The 22719-nt window shown below is 34.8% G+C and overlaps 1 protein-coding gene and 1 long non-coding RNA gene across 2 annotated transcripts in view; one reads left to right on the forward strand and one right to left on the reverse strand.

Annotated features, from left to right (window-relative positions):
* The window catches only part of LOC125647382 (MAM and LDL-receptor class A domain-containing protein 1-like), a 102569-nt gene that overhangs the window by 56974 nt on the left and 22876 nt on the right, over positions 1 to 22719 (reverse strand). Inside the window, exons 7-11 of the mRNA XM_056142009.1 lie at positions 20637 to 20778; positions 7815 to 7890; positions 7117 to 7311; positions 6692 to 6818; positions 6357 to 6491 (exon numbers count right to left, since the gene is read on the reverse strand). Coding sequence (XP_055997984.1) covers positions 6357 to 6491; positions 6692 to 6818; positions 7117 to 7311; positions 7815 to 7890; positions 20637 to 20778 — 675 coding nt within the window. The remainder of the gene's footprint in view (positions 1 to 6356; positions 6492 to 6691; positions 6819 to 7116; positions 7312 to 7814; positions 7891 to 20636; positions 20779 to 22719) is intronic.
* LOC130046983 (uncharacterized) lies at positions 1518 to 4718 on the forward strand. Its single transcript, XR_008796071.1, has 2 exons — positions 1518 to 1618; positions 3217 to 4718. It is a non-coding gene; the product is annotated as an uncharacterized LOC130046983 (long non-coding RNA).

Consider the following 22719-nt stretch of genomic DNA (forward strand, 5'->3'; position numbering starts at 1 on the left):
CTAATTTCTTGATCAATAGTGCATACAATTAGCAACGATGTGATTATTTTAATAATTTCTATCAATTTTGATCAGGATCGGTACTTTTTTCTCCAGTTTGAATATACATTTAGTGATTATATCTAAAATTTGGTAATATCGTTTAAATTTCTTGATCTGAAAATTGCATAAAAACTATAAAAAATACTTAAATATTAATGCAATCATTTTGAGTGCCAAAAGGTAAACTGCAAGAGCACATACATGAATACATGGCTTATATAAACCTTCTATTATTGTCATGTTCAATTCTCAAAAAGGTATTTTTTAGAATGCCTAAACATTTTAAGTTATAAAAAAGGTTAGCAGTTTATCTCTTCTGGCTGAATCTTTCTTCTCAATGCACCTACTGCAATTCATAATGTCTATGTTCCTACTCGTGGCCGAGTGGTTAGAGCATCACGCTCAAAATCACACGGCCTCTCACCTCTGGTCGGTGCGGTACAAAGACTCTTCGAATTTCAGCAAGCTTTTTTGATGGATTATTTACAGTATCTTTTAATATTCCTTTTTCATATGAAAATGGATTCCCAATGATTCACTTTGTTGTCACTAAATCCCTTTGAATTTAGAATTACAATCCATTTCTTTAGGTCCTTTGACAATTCTCTCTCATTCTTCGACATTGTTTTCTTTCGATACCTTACCGGAAATCGTCTGCTGCTTTGAAGTAAAACGGTTCCCCATAAAATTCGTACTCTAGTTAATTCGCATACCTGACATCACGACCCAAGCTTACTTTGTTACGCGTCAGCAATACAAATAAAATTCGAAGCAGTAAAATTGTGATGACGTCAGTCATGTTTGTTGCAATACTTTTGGCCACTCAGTGGTACATGTAACCCACAGGGGCTCAGCCCGTTTTGAGCCCGAACTCTCTGATACCATAAATATAGAAAAGGGTATACTCTGACCCTGATAAAAAAAAAATACCCACTCGCCTCAAATGCCTTATAAAATCAGAAAGTAGGTGGGTATGCGTAATTTCCCGGTCTCATTGCATAGATTGATGTTTTAAAAACTTTTTTAAAAAAAGACATACGGCATCGTTCTCTCGATTTCACCTGTTTATTTTACTAGGACATTTACCGGTCCAGGTCACCGAGTGGTTTCTCGCCTATGACAGCAGCAAAGGACTAAGACCATGTTTATCAAAATTCGGCCTAACGTCCAAAGTGAATAATTTTTTGTTAGAAATATTCTCTAACATGTTCTTTTCCTATAATGTACTGGTTTTTATATGTAGAGTTCGTGAAAGAACACTATTTTTAGGTTTACATTACTAGTATAAATCCTATAATTTGCTCTACTTTTTAAGATTGCGTCATACAACGTCGCTATATATTATTAGAAGTGGTAACGTATTGTAAAACATAATTATGCAATGAGCGGTTTAATATATAATAAGATCTTGAAAAAGAAATTTTCTTTCAAAATACGCAATAAGGTTATTTTACTTATAGCCCGAATGGCACACCATATTTTTCAATCCTTCATTCGACCATTTTCACACGCCGCGCCGTTAGCCTGTTTGCGCTGTTCGTGGAAGTTGCAGAGGATGTACTCATCGCATTTCAACGTAAGTTTTAGAAATATGAATATACTTCACCTCTACTCGTTAAACTGTATAACCAAATAGGTGTACCAATTGCTCTTAAAAATAATAAACAAGTCGCATGGAACGAATAGTATGGTGCGCCTGTGGTGTGTTGACAAACACGTAATATTCACGCATTGGGCTGTTGGAAATCCCACAACAAATCTGTTAACTGTTGTCAACATATATTTATTGTTTATCTATTATAATTATATATTGTTAAGATTTAAAATTGTATGTATATCAGCTGATCAGAAAAATCAGCTGTTTCACGATCATGCCATTTTCAATTCCAAGTGCATGACCTTCTCGTGTCTATTTGAATTTTCTTACATGATGTTTGACTCACTTCACACTTTGAACTTGCCATGTATCATTGTATGGTCTAAAAAGTATTTGTATAGGTTAAAGAAACATATAATTGTATATAGATGTATATTTCCATAATGGTATATGTCTCTGGGGTAACATGTAGGCCTGTGGGGGGTTATAGGTTGAATAATTTTCGAATGATTTGGTATTCTACTATGTTTAAACTTAACTTAGTGATTATTTAGTAATCAAATAAAAGTTATATGATGAATCGATACATTTCTTCAATTTACTGTAAACAAAAACTGTTTCTGTGGTTTGGAATCTGTCTGGTATTAGTGCATAATAAATAACTTCATAAGTCAATAAATATATTTTTGTTGTAGTGATGACATTTGCAAAATCTGTGAGAATAGAAAAAAATGTGTTAGGGTCAACAGAAATTTTTAATAAGGGTAGGTTGGGAAAGTGGAAACCAATTAACATATATATATTTTTTGGCCTTACGCGGAAACATGGATTAGAAAAGTCGGAATGATTTCTACATTCAATAATTTTTAAATACTTAAAAGCACCATTAAGCCAGGAAAATCATAAGAACAGTTTGGTTTTATAATTTAAATATGCCTTATTTCAAGATAAATTGTAAACATGTCAAACTTAATTTCAACAATTACACTTACAACTTACATGCCTGCATTGGGATTAGATATAGAATCACTCAGAGAATGTTGAATTTCATGGGTACTACCATGATTTAAGCATATATTTTTTGTTAGCTTATCTCCTTTATATTATTGAATATTAAATTTTTCCATACATCTACCACAAGAAAGAGAATGAAAGATAAAAATATTTTGTGAATTTGCTGATAATTGTGAAGTAAGATACATGTAATATATCAACATTAGCTACAACAAAAATTATTAGATGGGGAATCAAATTCAAATGAAATGTTTGTGTATATAATTATTTATGCAGAAATGTACATGTAACTAAACTGTCCTCTATTGTTTAGTTGGAGACATGTCAATCTCCCACCGAATACATAAATGTAATTTTTCTGAATTCTGTATCAATGAAAATACATGAGGGCATGAAAGTACAACTTTTATATGAATATTATAATACAGGGGTTCGTGTTTGCCCAACTATCTATTTTGTATTGCTTGTAGGAGTTATGAGATTGATCACTGTTTGTTATCTTCACCTTTCATTTATGATATAGTTTTGATAATGATATAATACTGGAGTAATTTGAATTTCAGGATGATATAATATGTACAGCAAAAATTGATGGCAAGGGTGACATGAATCAGATTGACAAGAATCCATATTCCTACTCCTCAATAATGCTATCATCACTGCCATCAGATTCATCAATGATAGTGGCATCAGTGACACATGCGGATAAGTGTTGGACATCACTGAAGGAATAGCTTCCTTGTTGTGCCTGCCAATAGCAAGGTACCAGATTATACAGCAGTTATGTGGAAACAAATTCCCACAATAGGGGGACCAGATTGACACCTACATTGTACAGTATCAGGCAGTTATATCAGAACTGGAAAAACTGGATCCAAACAAGACTATATTGCTTGGAAGAAACATGTCGACTCTGAAGTTTAACCCTTATTAACCCATGACACTTCTATGTCATTTGAAATATACCTGTGGAGGTTTTTAAAGTGTTTTTTTTTTGGGGGGGGGGGGGTTATTATTTGGAAGAATTCATATTTGATGATTCAAATGAAAATCTGCATGTTGAATTATGAATGTCATAATGTACTTTTTGAATGATGAAAAGTGTAGAGTCAAAAGTTATCAAATTGTCAAAAACACTGGTCAGGTCTGAATTCATCATCTTGGACACCTTGCATTTGGAATTATGATCTCTATGAAGAAATGCTGAAAATCTTGCAAAAGAGGAAATGACAAGTTGGGGTCCAAGGCACTTGCATATATGCATGAGAAGGTGTTCTATCAAGGCTTGAGGTCAATTACATAGCAATGTAACGCCTTACATTACCTAGAAAATTTCACATTACCATTACTCCTATTTTGAAATATAATGTATTACATTACTTGAGAGTGAATTTACATTACACATTTACATAACATACTGTCAGATATTAAAGAAATGGCAGAAAAATTATTTCTGTATTATGATTTTTAATTATACATTAACATAAGTACACAAAATATTCAGCAATGTTAGGAAACATATCTATTAAGTTATTCATTGCATTTGATTGTCATCAATGTTTCAAATGCTTCAGTCAATCACTAATAAAATGAATTATTCTAAATCTTCGAAATATCATCAAATATTTGAAGTAGTGTAAATGTAATGAAAAATAATGTGCAGTACAGTATGCATTACATTACCATTACTTGTAATGCAAAAATGGTCCATTACACCCCCATTACATTGAAACTGGTTGTCATTTAATTACCATTACCCCAGGCCTGGTTCTGTTGAGAGGTATTGAAATTCTCTGTAGAGACTTTGTCTCAGGAAGTGGCCGAGATTGATGGTGACAATTTTGTTGGATGTGAATTTACTGACACACATGTCTACACTTGCTACACAATATAGCATGTGGTGGTTTCAACAAGAAAGTTCTTACTCTGCAGGAAATGACGAATAGCTAATGGATTCACATTTTTTCTGACTTTTCTTCTGTACATTAGATGCATTGGAAAAACTTTCCTTTCCATTATCTTTTGCTGGTTCATTCTTTGAAATAAAATCAAGTCCGAAAATAAAGTATTTTGGTTTGGGTTTTTTCAATGAATTTTAAAAAATGTAATCTGTAATCCTTGCATATTTTCTTGGTGTTCTGTGATTGCTATTTTTATTTGTATTCAGGTATAATTTCATCTTCAGTGTCTTGAAAGAAATTAATTTTTCAATAACGCCAAGAAAAATGTAGTTAACAGTATGATTTAAAAAAAAAATATTGACACGGGTAGGAGTTGAACCCGGATCTCCCGATTGAAGGACGAGCTCTCTATGACGTCACACGCTTAAAAATCCTTCATACGTTTACTTGTCCTAGTTAACGTTATACTTTCGATATATCGGCAATAGTTTTAGTTATATCAATGCATGTTCTATAAATTCTTTTCATTTTGATCTTAGTAATTCTGTTGCTGTCGTCTAAATAAAAACTTTCTATAGCATGGAAGGTCCGATTTGTCGGACAGCAGATTCGTTTGTTTACGCATCAAAATTCTATAGCTTTTAGAATTCCTGCACAAACTTATGATAAAAACACCACATAGGGGTGTATTCTGCATGGAAATGATGTAGACTCCACATAAGTATGTTGTTTTAATTTTTCAAGCAACATAATTAATAAGATACCCACAACTCTCACAAAAATAAATAATTCCGGATTGCTCTTGATTTAATTCAAAGTTGATATTCATCAACAGCACACCTTTCGATCCAAAAAATCGTTCGTGCAAAATTTATTTGTATTGATAGATTTTGATAGACTACAGTCAGTTTCTGGATCGAAGGTCGTGTTTTATATGAATTATATGACTAAATTTGAAAAAAGTGGAGATTTCTGCAGAAAACCAGACCGATACCGGTTTTGTCTTGTATAGAATTCTACAAGCTGACGTTTTGGCGGGGAAATCTTGGTACGTCGCGATGGTATAAAGATTATATTATCAAATGATAACAATTTGATTTCAATTCATTCTGCTTTATTTTTTAACACACCACAGGGCCGATATAGCTAAACATGGTCTTAGTCCTTTCAGACTAGTATGGAAGATTTCGGACCTGTCAATTATAATTTCGCATCAAATAGACTGGCACATTACGCATGCCGCACCTAGTTTCTGAATTTTGAAGAGATTGGTAGTTGTTTTTTTTTTATCTAGGTCAGAGTTAGACCTCTTTACATGTATGGTATCACAGAGTTCGGGCTCAAAATGGGCTTAGCCCCTGTGATGTAACCTACATTGCTTGGATTTGCGTACCCAGATTTTTTATTTATTTATTTTTTTTTTTTTTTTTTACACTTTTCTATATATTGTTTAATATCTGAGGATAGTAAACCTTGATTTCACTCTAAAATTTGTTTTTAATTGCTGTCTGGTTTTGTTATCCTGCAGTCCGATAATATAGTATAGGCCTATGCAATATCATTGTTACAGGTAAACTTTTGGACTGCAAGAACAAAGGTACGACATCAAAGCAATGTTTTAATATTACTTATTAATGTAAAACTTATACGGTACCAATTCTGATGTATTAATTAATATACGAAAATTTGTTGTTAGTTTGTCATTTATGGAAAACGCCTGTTGATAGAATTAACAAAATTATAGATAGGAGTTGTATAACAAATTCATAACTTCCGCCTCTTTCTACATGAATGGTTTGTACCTGCATCCGTTATAACGGTCTCACACAGGGTGCCAGTAAGACCACCTGGACAGTAACAGTTACAGTTATGGATGACAAAGCCTCCGTTTTGACACTGCTTCAGGGGAATATCACCGTTGTCACCCTTACAGGGTTCTAAAAATATGAAAATATTGCATATATCTTGGACTTGTATGTACTGCATTAACATGTATTCTAATTATGTAAGTTTGCCTCTCTCTCTTGATTTGAAAAAGACAATAATACATGTACAAATGTATTAAATTATTAAGAATTTTATCCAGTATTATCGTTCTGACTCGGATATTGGGGTTTTATATTGGACGTTTTCTTACCGGTACAACCGTACCCATCAGTAATATCCTTAATGTCATAGAACATAAGTCCAGTGGCTGAATCGGCCAGAAAGTCCAGTCGACGGTCACTAAACTCTATTGTGGGCTTGCCATTTGTGGAGAATGCCTGGTAAAAGAATGAACGGAAATATAAATATGAGTTGTCGAACAAATTCATAACTTGGACTAAGGACAGAGTGAAAATAAAATGTTCCACACTTCAATACAGTTATAAAAATCCAGATTTGAGGTGGAGCTGTTGTTTTGAATGTTCACACACTTAGTGGAATATCGTGTGCCCTCAATGATAACTACAGCTCAGGATGCAGTTGCTAGTTTAATTTACTTTTAACTTATGCCACTTGAAGAACTGACCGTTAAACTGTACTGGAGAACTGACCGTTAAACTGTACTGGAGAACTGACCGTTAAACTGTACTGGAGAACTGACTCATAATCATACGGATTGTTATCGTGTGTGCCGCTCTTTATCATGTTATAGTTGCTCGATCCGCCATTGATGTTATCCCAAAACATAGTGACGTGATTATCACGATCACTGCGAGACTGTTCATGCATTTGTCCAATGGCATGGGTCATTTCATGTATTGTGGTGGATAACTGGAATATACATTAACATGTTTTATAAATCGTAATGCTCTCTAAGTGTTTCTACGGAAGCGTATTAGTGCCACGTTTTTATTTTTAATTTATATTTTACACTTTAATCTGTAAATTTTACACTTTAATCTGTAAAATTTATCCTTTTTTTTCTGTATAATATCACTTGGTTGGCCCGTTGCCGAGAAAAATATCCACATTGTGGGCACTCTTTACATATCTCTCTCTCACTAATACGCTTCCGTACGTTACGATACATATTGTGTGAAATCGTTCTTTATGTACTTTATGTGCACTGAATGCTCAAAGTTAAAATAAATAGATAAATTCACACACATATAATATAATATTATATATATATATATATAATACATTTTACTGTTAGCGCTTTCGGCTTTAATGCCTCTTCAGACAGTTATAAAATGAAATAATATTGCTAAGTAACGTCAACATATATATATATATATATATATATATATATATATATATATATATATAATTACTGTAACACAACCGGGGGCCTGCAGACTTATTTGCTGTTTATCCGAAAACACTCGTCCGACATACGACCAGCATCCACTGAAAATAAATAAAGTATAATTATCCTGTAATGTATCAACATCTTGGATTATCGATTTGATTCATATTCATTTCCTTGCAGATAATACCGGTAGTGCTGGCATAGCTAAATGTATATGAGTGGATCCAGAAATTTCCCACCCATGCATTTCAAAGGATCCAATTGAAATTATGGAATAACATGTGTTGGAAGTGCATACAAATAGGCAAATATATCTTATTTCTATTTAGCCTATGGAGTATAAAATAAGGAATTTACAGTAACTGAAAAATATTCAGAGACGGTTAGTTGTTTCCTAAAATCCTCCCTAAAATGACAAATTATATCATTCTTTGTACGCTCTGCCCAGTGAACATTTAGCCAAAATTTCTCTTTTACACGTACGTTACACACTGTACGACCAAGCACAAAGGGTCAAAGATATGAGGTTCCGACCGTCCATCCTCCGCCATATATACGCTCCTGATATATTTGGTATAGTATATACAGTTGTACCAATAAAATTACGATATGAAAGGTGAAGATAACGAACAGTGATCAATCTCATAACTCCTACAAGCAATACAAAATAGATAGTTGGGCAAACACGGACCCCTGGACACACCAGAGGTGGGATCAGGTGCCTAGGAGTACGCATCCCCTGTCGACCGGACACACCCGCCGTGAGCCCTATATCCTGTTCAGGTAAACGGAGTCAACCGTAGTCAAAATCAGTGTGCCAAGAACGGCTTAATAATCGGTATGAAACACGTCAGACAGCATTTGACCCAATGATAGGTTATATTGACGAACTAGATCGTTATAACGACCATAGAATTTGCGAAATGCTGACTTCAATCGAGACTGTTGAAACCCCTGTACCATCAACTTGTTTGTCACTAGCTTACTTCGATTTAAAAAACTGACTATATGCAGAACAAGCTCTTGAATATCGAATCAGTTGAGATATATAAACACCACATGCAGGTGATAATGGAATATTGCTACATAAATATGGGAAGTTGACGATGGAAAAGCTGAAATCATCCCGTTTGTCATACAGCTGAGTTGTCAGTTTGCCGTTAGTGTCTACTTTCAATAAAATATCTTAGTATGAAGCAAAAGTGGACGACTCTGTGGTGTCCTTTATTTCGAGCTCACAGCGATATATCAAATCGACATATGAATGAAAGTTATTATTGTTAATAGACAAAACGTCATCGATATATCGAAATGTCGAATTGAAGGCCACAGCGAGAGAGTTTTGTCTTCTCACGTAGAAGTTTTTGAATAAATTCTGCTTCATAGGAGTATAGAAACAGGTCAACTAACAAAGGAGCACAATTCGTGTCCATGGGATTCCAACAGACTGTTGGAGGACCTGATCACCAAAGACCACGAAGATATTGTCATTGAGGAACTCTAGCATATGTTTTATTTCAGAGTACTTGTGCGTGGAATCAGAGTGGTGTTTAACAAAGTAAGTTTTTGAAAGACTGATCACTAGATATGAATATTTCCGTTTTCCATTTCTGCTGAAGAAGCAACTGTCTATGTGATTTAAAAGGAAATGCGGAAAAATCTGGTGTAATGAAAGCGGCACAATAAGATAATAAAAATCATCAAAAATCACTATTTAATGGCAAGGCAGGAATTATCCTAAAAACAATTATCTGATAATCATCATGCACAGAGTGTAGCTATGACGTATTTTAAAACATGATAGTTAAATATTAATAGTAAATAACTTTTGAAAGATTTGAAAGCAGCACAGCAAACAAATGACCAGTCCATTAAGATATAGTGAACAGTGGGTAAATCATTTCCCCCACACTACTCAGTATTGATAGCAAATTCAGTACTCAGAATAAATATTTTGAAGACCTCCTTGCTAAGTCAGAGAAATCTTATAAAACATTTACTTCTTTAGACTATACAATTAAAGAAAAAGAAGTCATTAATGCAATAAAAACATCTTAAAAATAATAAAACAGCTGGATTGGATGGCATTAAAAATGAAATGTTAAAAACCAGTCTACATTATATTTTACCATATATGCTAAAATTATTTAACATTATCTTGTGCTCTGGCAAATACCCAGCGGAATGGAAAACAGGCTTTATTAAACCAATTCATAGGAATGATAATCCATATGACCCCTCAAATTATAGAGGAATAACAATAACTTCTTGTTTATCCAAAGTATTTAATAGCATACTGAATACCAGGTTACAAAATTACTTGGACTCCGACAATATTATTAAGAATGTTCAAATTGGCTTTCAACCAAAAGCCAGAACTAGTGACCACATGTTTGTACTTAGAAACCTAATTCAAAAATATACAAATAATAAATCCAAACTGCTTGTTTGTTTCATTGATTTTTCTAAAGCTTTTAACACTGTTTTACACTCTGCCTTCTTACACAGGTTGCACCAGCTAGACATAGTGGTCATTAAGAATATGTACACTGCAAACTCAATGTCAGTAAAACTTCAAAACAAACTTGCTAGATCATTTGAATCTAAAGTGGATATAAAGGAGATAACTTAAGCCCAAATCTCTTTAAAATACTAATCAATGGTCTATCATCTTTATGTAATCATAATGATGATCCGGTTAAATTAGGTGACATTTCCCTAAAGTATCTATTGTATGCAAATGATTTAGTATCAATTTCTAAATCTGAAAGAGGACTTCAGCAGTGTTTTTTAATAAGCTTGAATGCTACTGTGAAAATATTGGCTGTCTGGTCAAGAAGACAAAAAATTATTATATTTTGCAAAAGTGGTAAAAAAAAATCAGCTAACAGTTTCTCTATAAAAATCAAATTATTGAACAAGTGTCATCATATAAATGTCTAGGCGCAGGAATATATTCGTGAAGAGTTATGCGCCATAATGAAAGACACGACGGGCGTGACCATCGACCCTTCAGATGTACTAGCCATCCACAGGATACCCGGAGCAGAAGGAAAGACCAGGCCTGTTATTGCCAAATTCAAAAACTCGGAAACGAAAATGAAAATAATCCGAAACAGATCGAAGGAGGAAGTGAAAAAACGGTTCATGATGTTTGACCATCTAACACAGATGAACTCGCAACTTCTAAGAGAACTGAACGACGCGAGAGTCCAGAGTGCTTGGTACTTCAACAGGAAAATCTTTACGTTAGATCAGAAAGGGGTTTTTAACAAGTTTGACATCATGGATACAGACGGCAGAAAGCTTAATAAAGTTTAGGTCATAGTGCGAAAGCAACAATTCAATCGGAATCGGAATATATAAACTCTGACAATCTATAGGATCGGGGTCGCCATACAAAATAAATGAACATTTGCATGTGAATTTGTAGCTGCAATAATGTAGCCCTATCCAATTTTTTTTTAATTCTGACGTTTTCGGGATAGGGCTACAATTCCATAGGATCTCCGTAATGGTGCAAAATAATTTTATGAATAACCGATAATAAACTCTGTGTATTACTCCCAAATGTTGTTTACACCAAAAGGAGTACCAACTTTGTGCTCGGGCATGTCTAATAAAGGTGTTTTTCATTAAATATAATGTACAGCATGCAAAATTCTTCGTCTGCTCCGCCATGCTCGTTATCGCGAGATCTCGTAGGTGGATCTAATGAAAAGCCTAATCATTGACAATCAGCGCGAAAATGTAGTTACTCGAGCCACTTCGACAAAGAAAGGAAAATCATATTGTTGCAGAAAGAATTTACACTCTGCTGTTCGGTTTTTAACTTGATATTAAATTCAAACCTTTTCAATACCGACGAAATAGCTTTCGCCTCCATACTTTTCCATTGATGTAAATACTACCTTATATGGCATATGCAAATGACTTGACAACCGGAAGTTGAAACTTCAGTACATCAAACATGGCGCACAAATATGAATCGAGAAATTGGAATTTATCGAAATTGTTGAAAACGGTAGAATAGAGCCTCACAAATCTAAAGTTGCAGGTTGTAAATTTATATAATGACTAAGAAACATAAAATATCATTTTATTTACGTAAAGAAAGTCAGGAAATGTTTAGAATGAGCGCAAATGTTGCGGGAGTGAATCACTCCCGCATTTGCACCATTACGGAGATCCTAAGGAGTTGTAGCCCTCTCCCTAAAAAAAAAAATCAGAGAGGGCTACATTATTGCAGCTAGTGAATTTGTTGTGTGAGTGTGTGTGTTTGTTTAAATGATATGCTGGTAAGTGGTTACTTGCTTAAATCATGTACATGTTCTATTTTTTTTTTTTTACAATATTTTCCAAGATGCCGTTGTCTGAAAATATAACTATAGCAACAGTGAGCTGTCAAGGGCTTGCTACACTATCTGAACGTAAGGATGTTATTTAACTTCTTAAAACAAAAACACTACTCTATCATATGTTTGCAAGATACACATTTTATCGCTGAGCACGAACCATATATTGAAGCTCAGTGGGGTTATAAGAGCGTCTTTAATTCATACATGTCGAATTCAAGGTGTGTGTGTATCTTGTTCAATAACAACTTTGAGTTTGAAATTCGCTGTGAAAAAAGAGACAGTGAAGGTAATCTGCTTGCACTAGATATGACGATTGAAGAGAATAAGGTAACTCTTATAAACATATACGATTATGAATATTGTTTTATGTGGTGATTTCAATCTTACAGTAAACCCCTCAAAGGATACTTACAATTATTGTGGCATTAATAATCCTAAGGCCCGAAACAAAGTTATAGAAATAATGGAGGACTTACAACTCCTGGATCATTTTAGAGTTCTAAATCCAGATAAAAAAGTATACACATGGCGTTAAAAAATCCTTTAAAACAAAAGTCGTCTTGACTATTTTTTTTATTTCCGATAGTTTGTCAAATTTGGTAGAAAATTGTACCATAAAGCCAGGATATAGATAGGATCATTCTATTGGTGTACTTGAATTAAAATTCAATCCCTTTAAGAGAGGGCGTGGCCTTTGGAAATTTAATAAGAATTTATTAATAGATAACGACTATGTTAAGAAGGTCAAAGAAACTATTCAATATGTAAGTAGTCCGTACTTGGAAAATATAGGAAGTATAAAGTTTCGATGCAAAAATGGCTTTGATGAAAGTTTATTTCTTGAGGTTCTGATGGTGGAAATCAGGGGAGCTACCATTTCATACTCAACATATAAAAAAAGGGAAAAGGACAGCAAAGAAAAAGAATTCTTGGAAGAAATTGAGGTTTTGGAATCAGAATCTTCTATTGATTTTAATTTGTTAAATGAGAAGAGAACTGATCTTGAAAATATCAGAAAAGAAAAGCTACAAGGTCACATAAGGTCTCGTGCCCATTGGATAGAGGAAGGGGAAAAACCTTCAAAATACTTTTGTAATTTAGAATCTAGGAATTATTTAAACAAAACTATCCAAAAAAATTCAATTTGAGGGTACTGAAACAATATACAAACAATCAGAAATATTAGATAATGTTAAGAAATATTATGAAACTTTATATGCTAATAATGATTCAAATTTAGTTGATGTAGATCTGGAAAACATCATTTCCAATTACAATTCTCCTAAGTTAGAAACACATATTGCCGAAAGTTTGGAAATTAACATTGTAGAAGGAGAGGTTCTTAATGCAATGTGAAGATAACGAACAGCGATCAATCTCATAACTCCTATAAGCAATACAAATAGACCCCTGGACACACCAGAGGTGGGATCGGGTGCCTAGGAGGAGTAAGTAATGTATTGAAAAATATGAAAAACAATAAAATTCCTTGAAGTGAAGGATGTACGGCTGAATTCTTTTTAAAAAAATTGAGTTATATTAAAAACTATGTTGTAAGAGCCATCAATTGTATATTCCTTAAGAAAGAGCTTCCTATTTCACAAAGACTTGGAATTATTTCATGTTTACCTAAAGGTGATAAACCCAGACAATTCTTAAAAAACTGGCGACCAATCACTCTCTTAAATGTACTATACAAACTCATATCTATTGTATGGAAAACTTCTTTAACAAAATGTATTGTGGAAAAAATGCACATTAAATGTTTGAAATATATTTGTAGTGTACATAAAAAAAAAGCCTCAAATCAAGCTATTGTTGGTGAACTTGGTCGATTTTTCCAATGTATGTACCTGATTGATTCTTTAGAAAATTTTTAACTTTCTTTTTACTCTTATTTCAGTGAAATCATGATTTAAATGTCTCCACACTCCACGTTTCTTGTGTTATTTTCTCATGTTTGCATAAAAAATTAAGTAAGCAGTCATGTCTAACCACTGGTTAAATGATTTAACCCACCTCTGCAGATTGGTCAACATTTAACCATTGGTTAGGCAATTTAACCACTGGTTAACTTTTGAGCAACAGAATTTAACCATTAGCTAAAAGTTAACCGGTGGACAAGGGATTTAACCACTGGTTAAGCTTAACCAAGGTTTTGAGCAACCCAGTCCTGATAAACTAAAACATTGAATACGCATGCCTTATTAGAGAGGTAGTGAAATTTCACTGCCCGACAATTTTCAGAATTATGTGAATTATAACAACATATAGTGTGAAGGTTTTGTGATCTGAATGCTCAACAATAGAGGGTAAGGTTGTTTCTTGAAATGAACTTGTAAATGTGTGCACAACTTGATATTGTGTTGGTTTCGAACGGTGCTCCAATTCCTCGGTGAGTTGTTTTCACTCTGGTCATTGTTCACTTTCATGACTTTGAAGATATACCGGTAACACATTCCACCTGTGAACTGTGTATTGCGATATTTCGTTCTGTGACTGTGTTAAAAAATAAAATCCAGCCAACTCTCTTAACGTAGACGTTCCCAAGAATCTACGGATACTGAACTTTCTCCTTCAAAGCAACTATCAAAAAAATGGCTACGCAAAACTCAGTCGGTCCTTCAACTTCCATTACGCACTCAACTCCGAGTCCAACACAGTACCGTGTTCCTTATCCACCTATGGAATTTCCAGGGCCATACCCTATGCCATCACCGGGGGCATGTACTGAGCCTCAACAGGCCTTCATCTCCGACCTAGACGTTTAACGCATTGCCGAGGCTGTCAGGGGCATCATAGTCAAGGACGTTCAGACCATCATATCACCACTACAGTTACAGATTTCTACTCTTTAGAAAGATAATTCAAAACTCCGTAGGGAAGTAGACGACCTTGATATGTATAGCCGCCGTGACTGCATTCGTGTTGCTGGAATTTCAGAGGACAGGACGGACACAGACGGCGTCATACTGGACATTGCTGACTAACTTAAGATTCCCATGAAAAGAGAGGAAATTGCTGTTTCCCAAAAGGAATGATAAACCGAAGCAAATAATTGCCAGGATTGCCGATTATGAACTACATCATCGTATGCTCAAATCCAGCAAAAATCTGAGAGAAACCACGGGGATGGAAAATGTAGCTGTAAACCAGGACCTCATGAAAACCCGAAACAAACTTTTACCGACCGCCTAACGCGGAGGCCAATAAATGGGAATATATAGCTTATACCACTCGATACAAACAGGGTCACTGGGTCGGATTGCATAAATCCTACTTTACTCAAACAAGCATTAACAACTATTGCTTTACCTTTTTGTAAGTTTGATAATTCATCGCTTCATAGGTCTAAAGTCCCAGACCAATGGAAAATAGCAAATGTTATCCCTGTATTTAAAAAAGGGCAATAGTAGCATCGTCAGTAATTACAGACCAATATCTCTATTAAGCATTCTTGGTAAATACATGGAAAAGTGTGTCTTTAAATATATACAATTTTATTCATACCAATGTTATTCTTACGTCACATCAATCTGGCTTTAGGCCTAACGACTCCACAGTCAATTAATTACAGTATTAAGTATTACTAGTGACTTTTATAAGGCACTCGATCAGGGAAAAGAAGTTAGAGTTATATTTTTCGATATAAGTAAAGTCTTTGACAAAGTATGGCATAAGGGGTTATTATACAAGCTTGAAAAAATTGGAATTCGTGGTGAATTACTCGCTTGGTTTAGAAGTTACTTATATGATAGGAAACAGTACGCCATTATTAATGGTAGTGAATCAGACATAGGATACATTAGGTCTGAGGTGCCCCAAGGGAGTATACTTGTTCCTATACTTTTTCTAATTTATATAAATGACTTGGTCATAGATATTGCATGTGTGGTCAAACTGTTTGCTAATGATACATCACTTTATATTGTTGTCGATAATGCAGACACTGCAGCATCTCTGCTTAATGAAGATCTCGAGAGAAAAATCAGCAAATGGTCTAAACAATGACTTGACTCTTTGAATCCCACTAAAATAGAATGTCTAACTATATCTAATAAGGTCAAGAAACCTTTCCATTCATCTTTGATATCTAACGATGTTCATCTAGAAGAAGTCGAATCTCATAAACATTTAGGGGTCATTTTCAGTAGTAATTTATCTTGGCAAGTCCATATAGACGAAATAGCGAAAAAAGCCTAGTAGTATTCACGCCTCAGTATAATGCGAAGGGTCAAGTTCTAAGCATCTTCTATATATGAGATTGATCACTGTTCGTTATCTTCGCCTTGCATATAAGGAAACGGAATGGGATCCATTGTCAAAGCGTAGAGAAAATCATCGCCTTATTCAACTCCACAAGATATACCATAACATGACTCCCAATTATCTAAACAACATTATACAGTCTCTGAGAAATGAAGGTCACAACTACACGGAACATCCGTTTTTAAGGTAATCTCCGAGGACCCGTGACATTTACACCTAATGCCGAGCGTATGGCGATGGAACTGTCACTACCTATTTCAACGACTTAGGTCTGTCTCGGCCGGGATTTGAACACCAGCCTTCCACATGGGGGGCGAACGCTCTAACCTCTCGGTCACCGCGGCGGTCTATAGGTAACAAGAAATATACATGTTTAAAGGGAAATAATAGAAAACTGACGACAAATTAAACGGCATTAGGTGTAAATGTCACGAGTCCTCGGAGATTACCTTAAAAACGGATGTTCCGTGTCACATTAGGTGTAGCACGCTAAAGAACCCTCACTGTCCAATGGCCGTAAGCGCCGAGCATAGGCCTAAATTTGAAGCCCTTCACCGATCTTGGTGACGTCTCCATATGAGTGAAATATTCTCGAGCGAAGACGTTAAGCAAGATACAATCAATCAATGTTACCTATATAGCGAGAGCTCCGTGCTCACGAGAGGGCTTCGCAAAAAAAAGTTAAGATGTAGCATGTGAGAAAACCAAACGAAGAAGATATTTCCAGCCCAGCTGGAAAGATGATAAGACTATGGCTAAATGATTCAGAAAAGGGCATGGCTTGCGATTTTTGTGTGGAATCGGGATTTAATAATTCATTTACAGTAGGTTGCTCTCTTCTAAAACTCGACAGCATTGTAAAACATGAAAACTCAGAACAACATAAAAGAACATCGACTATTAACAGTAATAAAAACATTCCCATTTCATCTACACCTGCAGCTAAAGCTGTTGAAAACTTAAATAAGGCCACATTCCAGAAGATGTCGAACATGTTCAGAACCTGCCATGCCCTAATAATGAACAATCGACCAGTCACTGATTTCCAATGGATCTGTGAGCTTGATGAAATGAAGGAATTAGATGTGGGGGAAACCTACCGAAATAACAAATCAGCATCATTGTTTGTCAATGCAATCGCAAGCACAGTGAATCAAATTCAAAACTCTCCAGGACAGTGCGTTTCTCTGCTTGCTTGGTAACGCTGACTGTGGTGTGAGAGCATGAAATGTGATATTTGAGGTGTTGTATATCAGGAAAAAAATAACACAACTCAGATAAAAGCAAGTGCAGTAAATCTAGTTCAAAGAACAAAAGAAATTTTTATGAAAACTCTGAACATAGAGTGGATTGATCGATTGATTGATTGATGTTTTTCCGCCACATTCAACAATTTTTCAGTTATCTGGTGGCGCCCAGTTGTTGGTGGAAAACATAGAGTGGAATGAAGTAGTACAAAAACTAGTGGGAGTGGCATGTGACGGGGACAATGTCATGACTGGCTGTAGAAATGGTGTGAGAGCCCTATTACACGTACGTCAAGAGGTCCCACATGTCATAAGCATCCACTGCATGGCTCATCGCCATGAGTTGTCCTTGAAAGACCTGGCGAAAAGGAACAAAATGTATAAAAAGACTAGACACAATGTTGCTTGGTTTGTTCAAAGACTCTCGTGCTACCAACAAAAGTGCGAGGAACTCGGTGAATTTCCCACACTCTAAGAGCAATGACAATTTGTTTGACCTCTTACAACTACATTGTAGCCCATCTTGAACAGGTAATTATGTGTAAAATATTTTTTCAGTTGTTTTTATAAGGAAAAAAACTATATATTTTGCATCACCTGGATGAAAATGTTCATAAATCAAATTCAATGCATCTAACTGGCAAAATGTTTCGTAAATTACTCTGTGCATAAATTCCTAAGTATTCATGTATGCACTATCTCATTTTCAATATGTAAAATTACTTTTGTAGTTAATATAAATAACTTATTCTTATCAATTGACAGCTAAGTCAGTCCAACGATCGTGTCCCCAGCGATGCTAAAAACAAGGCAAAGGCTTTCCTGAAGCTACTACGGTCTAGAGAGAATGTCATGTTCTTGTTATTCATACTTGATGCACTGCAACCTATGAAGAAGTTGTCCGAGGTACTGCAGAACAGGACTGCTTTATTGTCAACCCAACACTTACAGTTGACCACATCGTCGGATACCCACGGGTGATTTCGATTTTTACTCATCACCCGTGGACCAAGTCGCTGAAATATCGTCGTAAAATATGCTAATTTGTTGATTATAGACAACCAATCAAAAAGTTGGAACTCTTCAATTTTGAAAATATGTTTATTAGTTTGCTTTTTATGCTAAAAACCTTGACGCCTGTTAAAACGTGCAAATTAAAAAAAAAAACGATTAAAGACAAGTCGTACAGGTCACTTATATCAAATACCAGTCAAACATCATGTAGGAATACTTTTCTCAAACTGCGAAATGCACCGGTGAGTGGATTTATTTGCAATCAGTGTATTAACTACGAAAAAGGTTTTGTTATTGACGAACATACATACGTAACATAAACTTTGATTCGTTGATTTGCCATCGCGACTTTGTGCAGCAGCCAATCAAATGAACCGCGAATATTAATTACATACGATGATTTTCCGACGAGTTTGCCCACGGGTGATGAGTAAAAGACGAGATCATCCGTGGGTATCCTACGATGAGTTGAGCATGACCATAATTGAGAAAAAGAAAAACACGTAAGTACTTAAAATATTTATTGTCTTAATCACTTTTACAACAATAATGGTGACATAATACATAACTCATACCTCTACATGCAATTATACCTATATGCATTATTCTATTATTCACTAGTGACTCCAAAAAAAGTACAAAGTAGAGAAAGTAAATGTGCAATTTCTGTGATGGACCAAATCTGAGAAAGGTTGCTGAAAGAGATGACCAATTTAAAGATGTAATTGAAGGCAATGGTGATATGAAACGGTTAGACAGGACTTCATATCCAAAATAGTATGTGTTTTACAAGAGCGCTTCTCAGAATTCTCCACTAACAGTAGTGGTGTCATCTCTGCCACTAGAATTGCAGATATTAAGAGTTGGTCTTTATCACGGGAATCATTGAAAGGTTTATAAAACATTCAAGTTGTGTTACTTGGCCTTAAGTTTTTGGCATCATTTTAATTGCTAACAATAGATTCATGCTGATTGTTATTTTTCTGTTGGTTCTATTTGCTTGTTACATTTACAAATGTAATTTATTGTTGTTATTTCTATGTTACAAACTTAATAAAATTTCCATAATTTGTAATATTGATTTACAGTTTTGACTTAATTGCCATGGAAATTTTCAGATGGTAACTAGCAATTATAATCAATATTGTAACTTCAGTTATCAACTAGTACTTGTGATTGAATGTAAGAAAATAGCATGATTCATATATAGTAATACATGTATACCACAGTGTATAAATATCCATGTGCTTTAAATGTAACGACATCTTCAAAGTAGTTTAGATTGGAACATTTTTAGAATGTAAAGGAGGGGTATGAGAGAGTAATTAAAGTGGAAATTGAATGATAATGAATTCAAAAATTGAAATTGTTACAAACTTGTTACAATTCATGTCATTTAAATTACGGGCCCATGATTTTCAATCTGGCATGGGCTCCTAGAATTTTAATGTTAAGAGACCGTTTGGCTCCTTGGACATTTACCTAAATTTCCACCCCTATTATACAGGGGTTCGGTTCTGGCCTTTTATCCTCATCCACAGGCGCGTCCGGCGAAGAAATGCATCGATTGGATGTAATTCTTGCTCCGATCCACGTCCGAGTCTTCTTACCGGTTACGAAAAAGAACATGTGCGTGATCCGACTGGTTTGAGAAGTGTCGCCGGAGCTAGTTTCGTTCAACCAGACACTTGGCTGTCTCCACAAAACTCCAACGAGCTCTGCTCTTCGAAGATTTACGGAGACAGCCGAGCGTCTGGTTGCACGAAACTAAGCCGAAGCGTAACGGACTCATCCGAGGATTGCCGATTGCGAATGTATAGCTCCATCACTTAATTTTTTGCGCGCTTGATCATAAGAGCTCGTAGTACTATCCAGCACGCTATGAATTGATAACATGACTATGTAGACATGTTCCACAGCAAATGAAAATAAAATGATAATCACATTGATATATACCTTTCTGAAAAGAATTCGATGTATGAAGAATAGGAGGCCTTGTTGGCTTCTGTAGAACCATATGGGACCCATTTTAAGCAGGTGTAGTCTGTAAATTGTTGTATTGCTACATTGATGACATCTACGTAACTCTGTTGGGTGCCTGAAACAAGAAAAAAAGAAAAAAGTCAATTACAAAACCCAGTATGAATGAAAACACTATTTGCATTCAATTACTTTATCTGCCAGCTGCATTCTTCTTTTTCAGGGAATCAATAAATTTATAAGATTTACGAATAAACGCGTATTTGTTAACATGTTATATTTTTCTTACGATGAATATGTTTATTCCGTGCCAAGTACGAGTTAGCCAAATATAATTTTGAATGCTTTTCAAATGATTCCAAAGCAATATTGTGATTTTCTTTAATTTTCATATAAACCTTCATCCTTCTCAATTTACTAGAACAAAGAAAAAAATATATAAATTCAATATTTGTTTTGTAGGATTATTGTATTATAGTGAAAATCACATAATGTTATCTCTAAATTAAAGGTTAGGGTCTGAATATGTTTGCTTAGTATTATAGTTTAATACCGGTAAAATCGCTATAGCTCCAGAACACACTTTGAACGAAAGTGTAATGCACAATGTTCAACGTCCACAGGCCTCATCACTGTTTTCATTTTCTTATCAATACAATGAATACATGTATGTTGTATGATAATGGGACATATCAACAGAGGTAAATTCATTTCATGCACAGTAAGTAAAGTAAGTAATTTTTATTTAAAGTCGGAAACTATATACAGGTAAACAATAAACATGAGCTAAGAGCTCTTTAACCGACTATATAGCATTAAAAAAAACCCACAAAGCACTAATGATATATAATTGCATGCATAGACATAAAAACAGAAATTTGAAATAAAACAGGACGCATGTATGTATACAGACACCAGTTGACATTGTTAATATGTCTGTGGTCTCATAGGCGTAGCTTGGGTTCGAATATTACCGAGGCTGGGGGGCTGGGCCCCCCAGAAGCTATCGACATTTCAACAACGTAAAAGGTGTTTTTTTTTACCGAGGCAGCTGCCTCGGTTGCCTCAATGGAAGCTACGCCACTGAGTCTGTTTCATACAAATCACAGGTAGGATACTCGATCCGATGCGAGTATCTGATGAAAAAAAAGAACAAAAATAAAACACGGAACGGAAAACGAAACAGAACAAAAACGGATCGGGATATTCAAAATATATAAATCATAAAGTTTAAATATAACATAGCAGGTAGATTTTGTCTTTATTCATGCATGTATTCGTGTGAACGAGGCATTAGGTAAATGTTTGTATAAAAGTTAAAAAGTGTTTTACAAGAATATTGTAATTGCGGCACTATGACAGCAATATCTATGGGCAGAGAATGGAAAGAATAAGTTATCAAATAGTGATCACATTTTCACAAGAAAAGGGAGAGAGCAAAAAAAAAACAAAACAGCTGAAGAACAGAAGAAATGCCATTGTAACTTTATCTTTCAATGTTGTTTTCAGGGGAATTATTAATTGGATTGGCTTGAAAAATCATTTCTAAAAGTGAATACCAGAAAAGAAATAATAAGATTTAAAAGGCTGTTTCTTTTTCGGTACATGTATTTTATTTTTTCTCATTTTCAATTTTCTTTATATTTGTGAAACAACATACTGTCATAATCAGTGGAGAGAGGGTGTCAGAAAATGGCAACTCCGGGAAAAGAAGTAGTATACACAAGCGCTTGCTTAAATAGTACGTTATTACGATTTTAAAATACGTACATGCATACATCATGTACAATATAAGTATATATGTATACAACATATGAAGTACATGTATATGAAATGATGGAACATAAGGATGTCCCGTTTTCCATGAAATTTCTGCTGCCCTCGTTCATAATACAATAAGCCCTTTCATTTTACAAAATGTCGACCACTCCCATAATATCAACTAAGCTTTTTACGTTCCGTTCCATTCCACGTTTTAGCAACACCCGATGATTGTTTACAAACGGCCAAACCACGCGATTTCTTCCAACCCACGCGGATTTCATATCCTACGCTACGC

This window comes from Ostrea edulis, chromosome 6 (genome assembly GCF_947568905.1).
Source record: "Ostrea edulis chromosome 6, xbOstEdul1.1, whole genome shotgun sequence".
In the NCBI taxonomy this organism is placed as follows: Eukaryota; Metazoa; Mollusca; class Bivalvia; order Ostreida; family Ostreidae; genus Ostrea; species Ostrea edulis.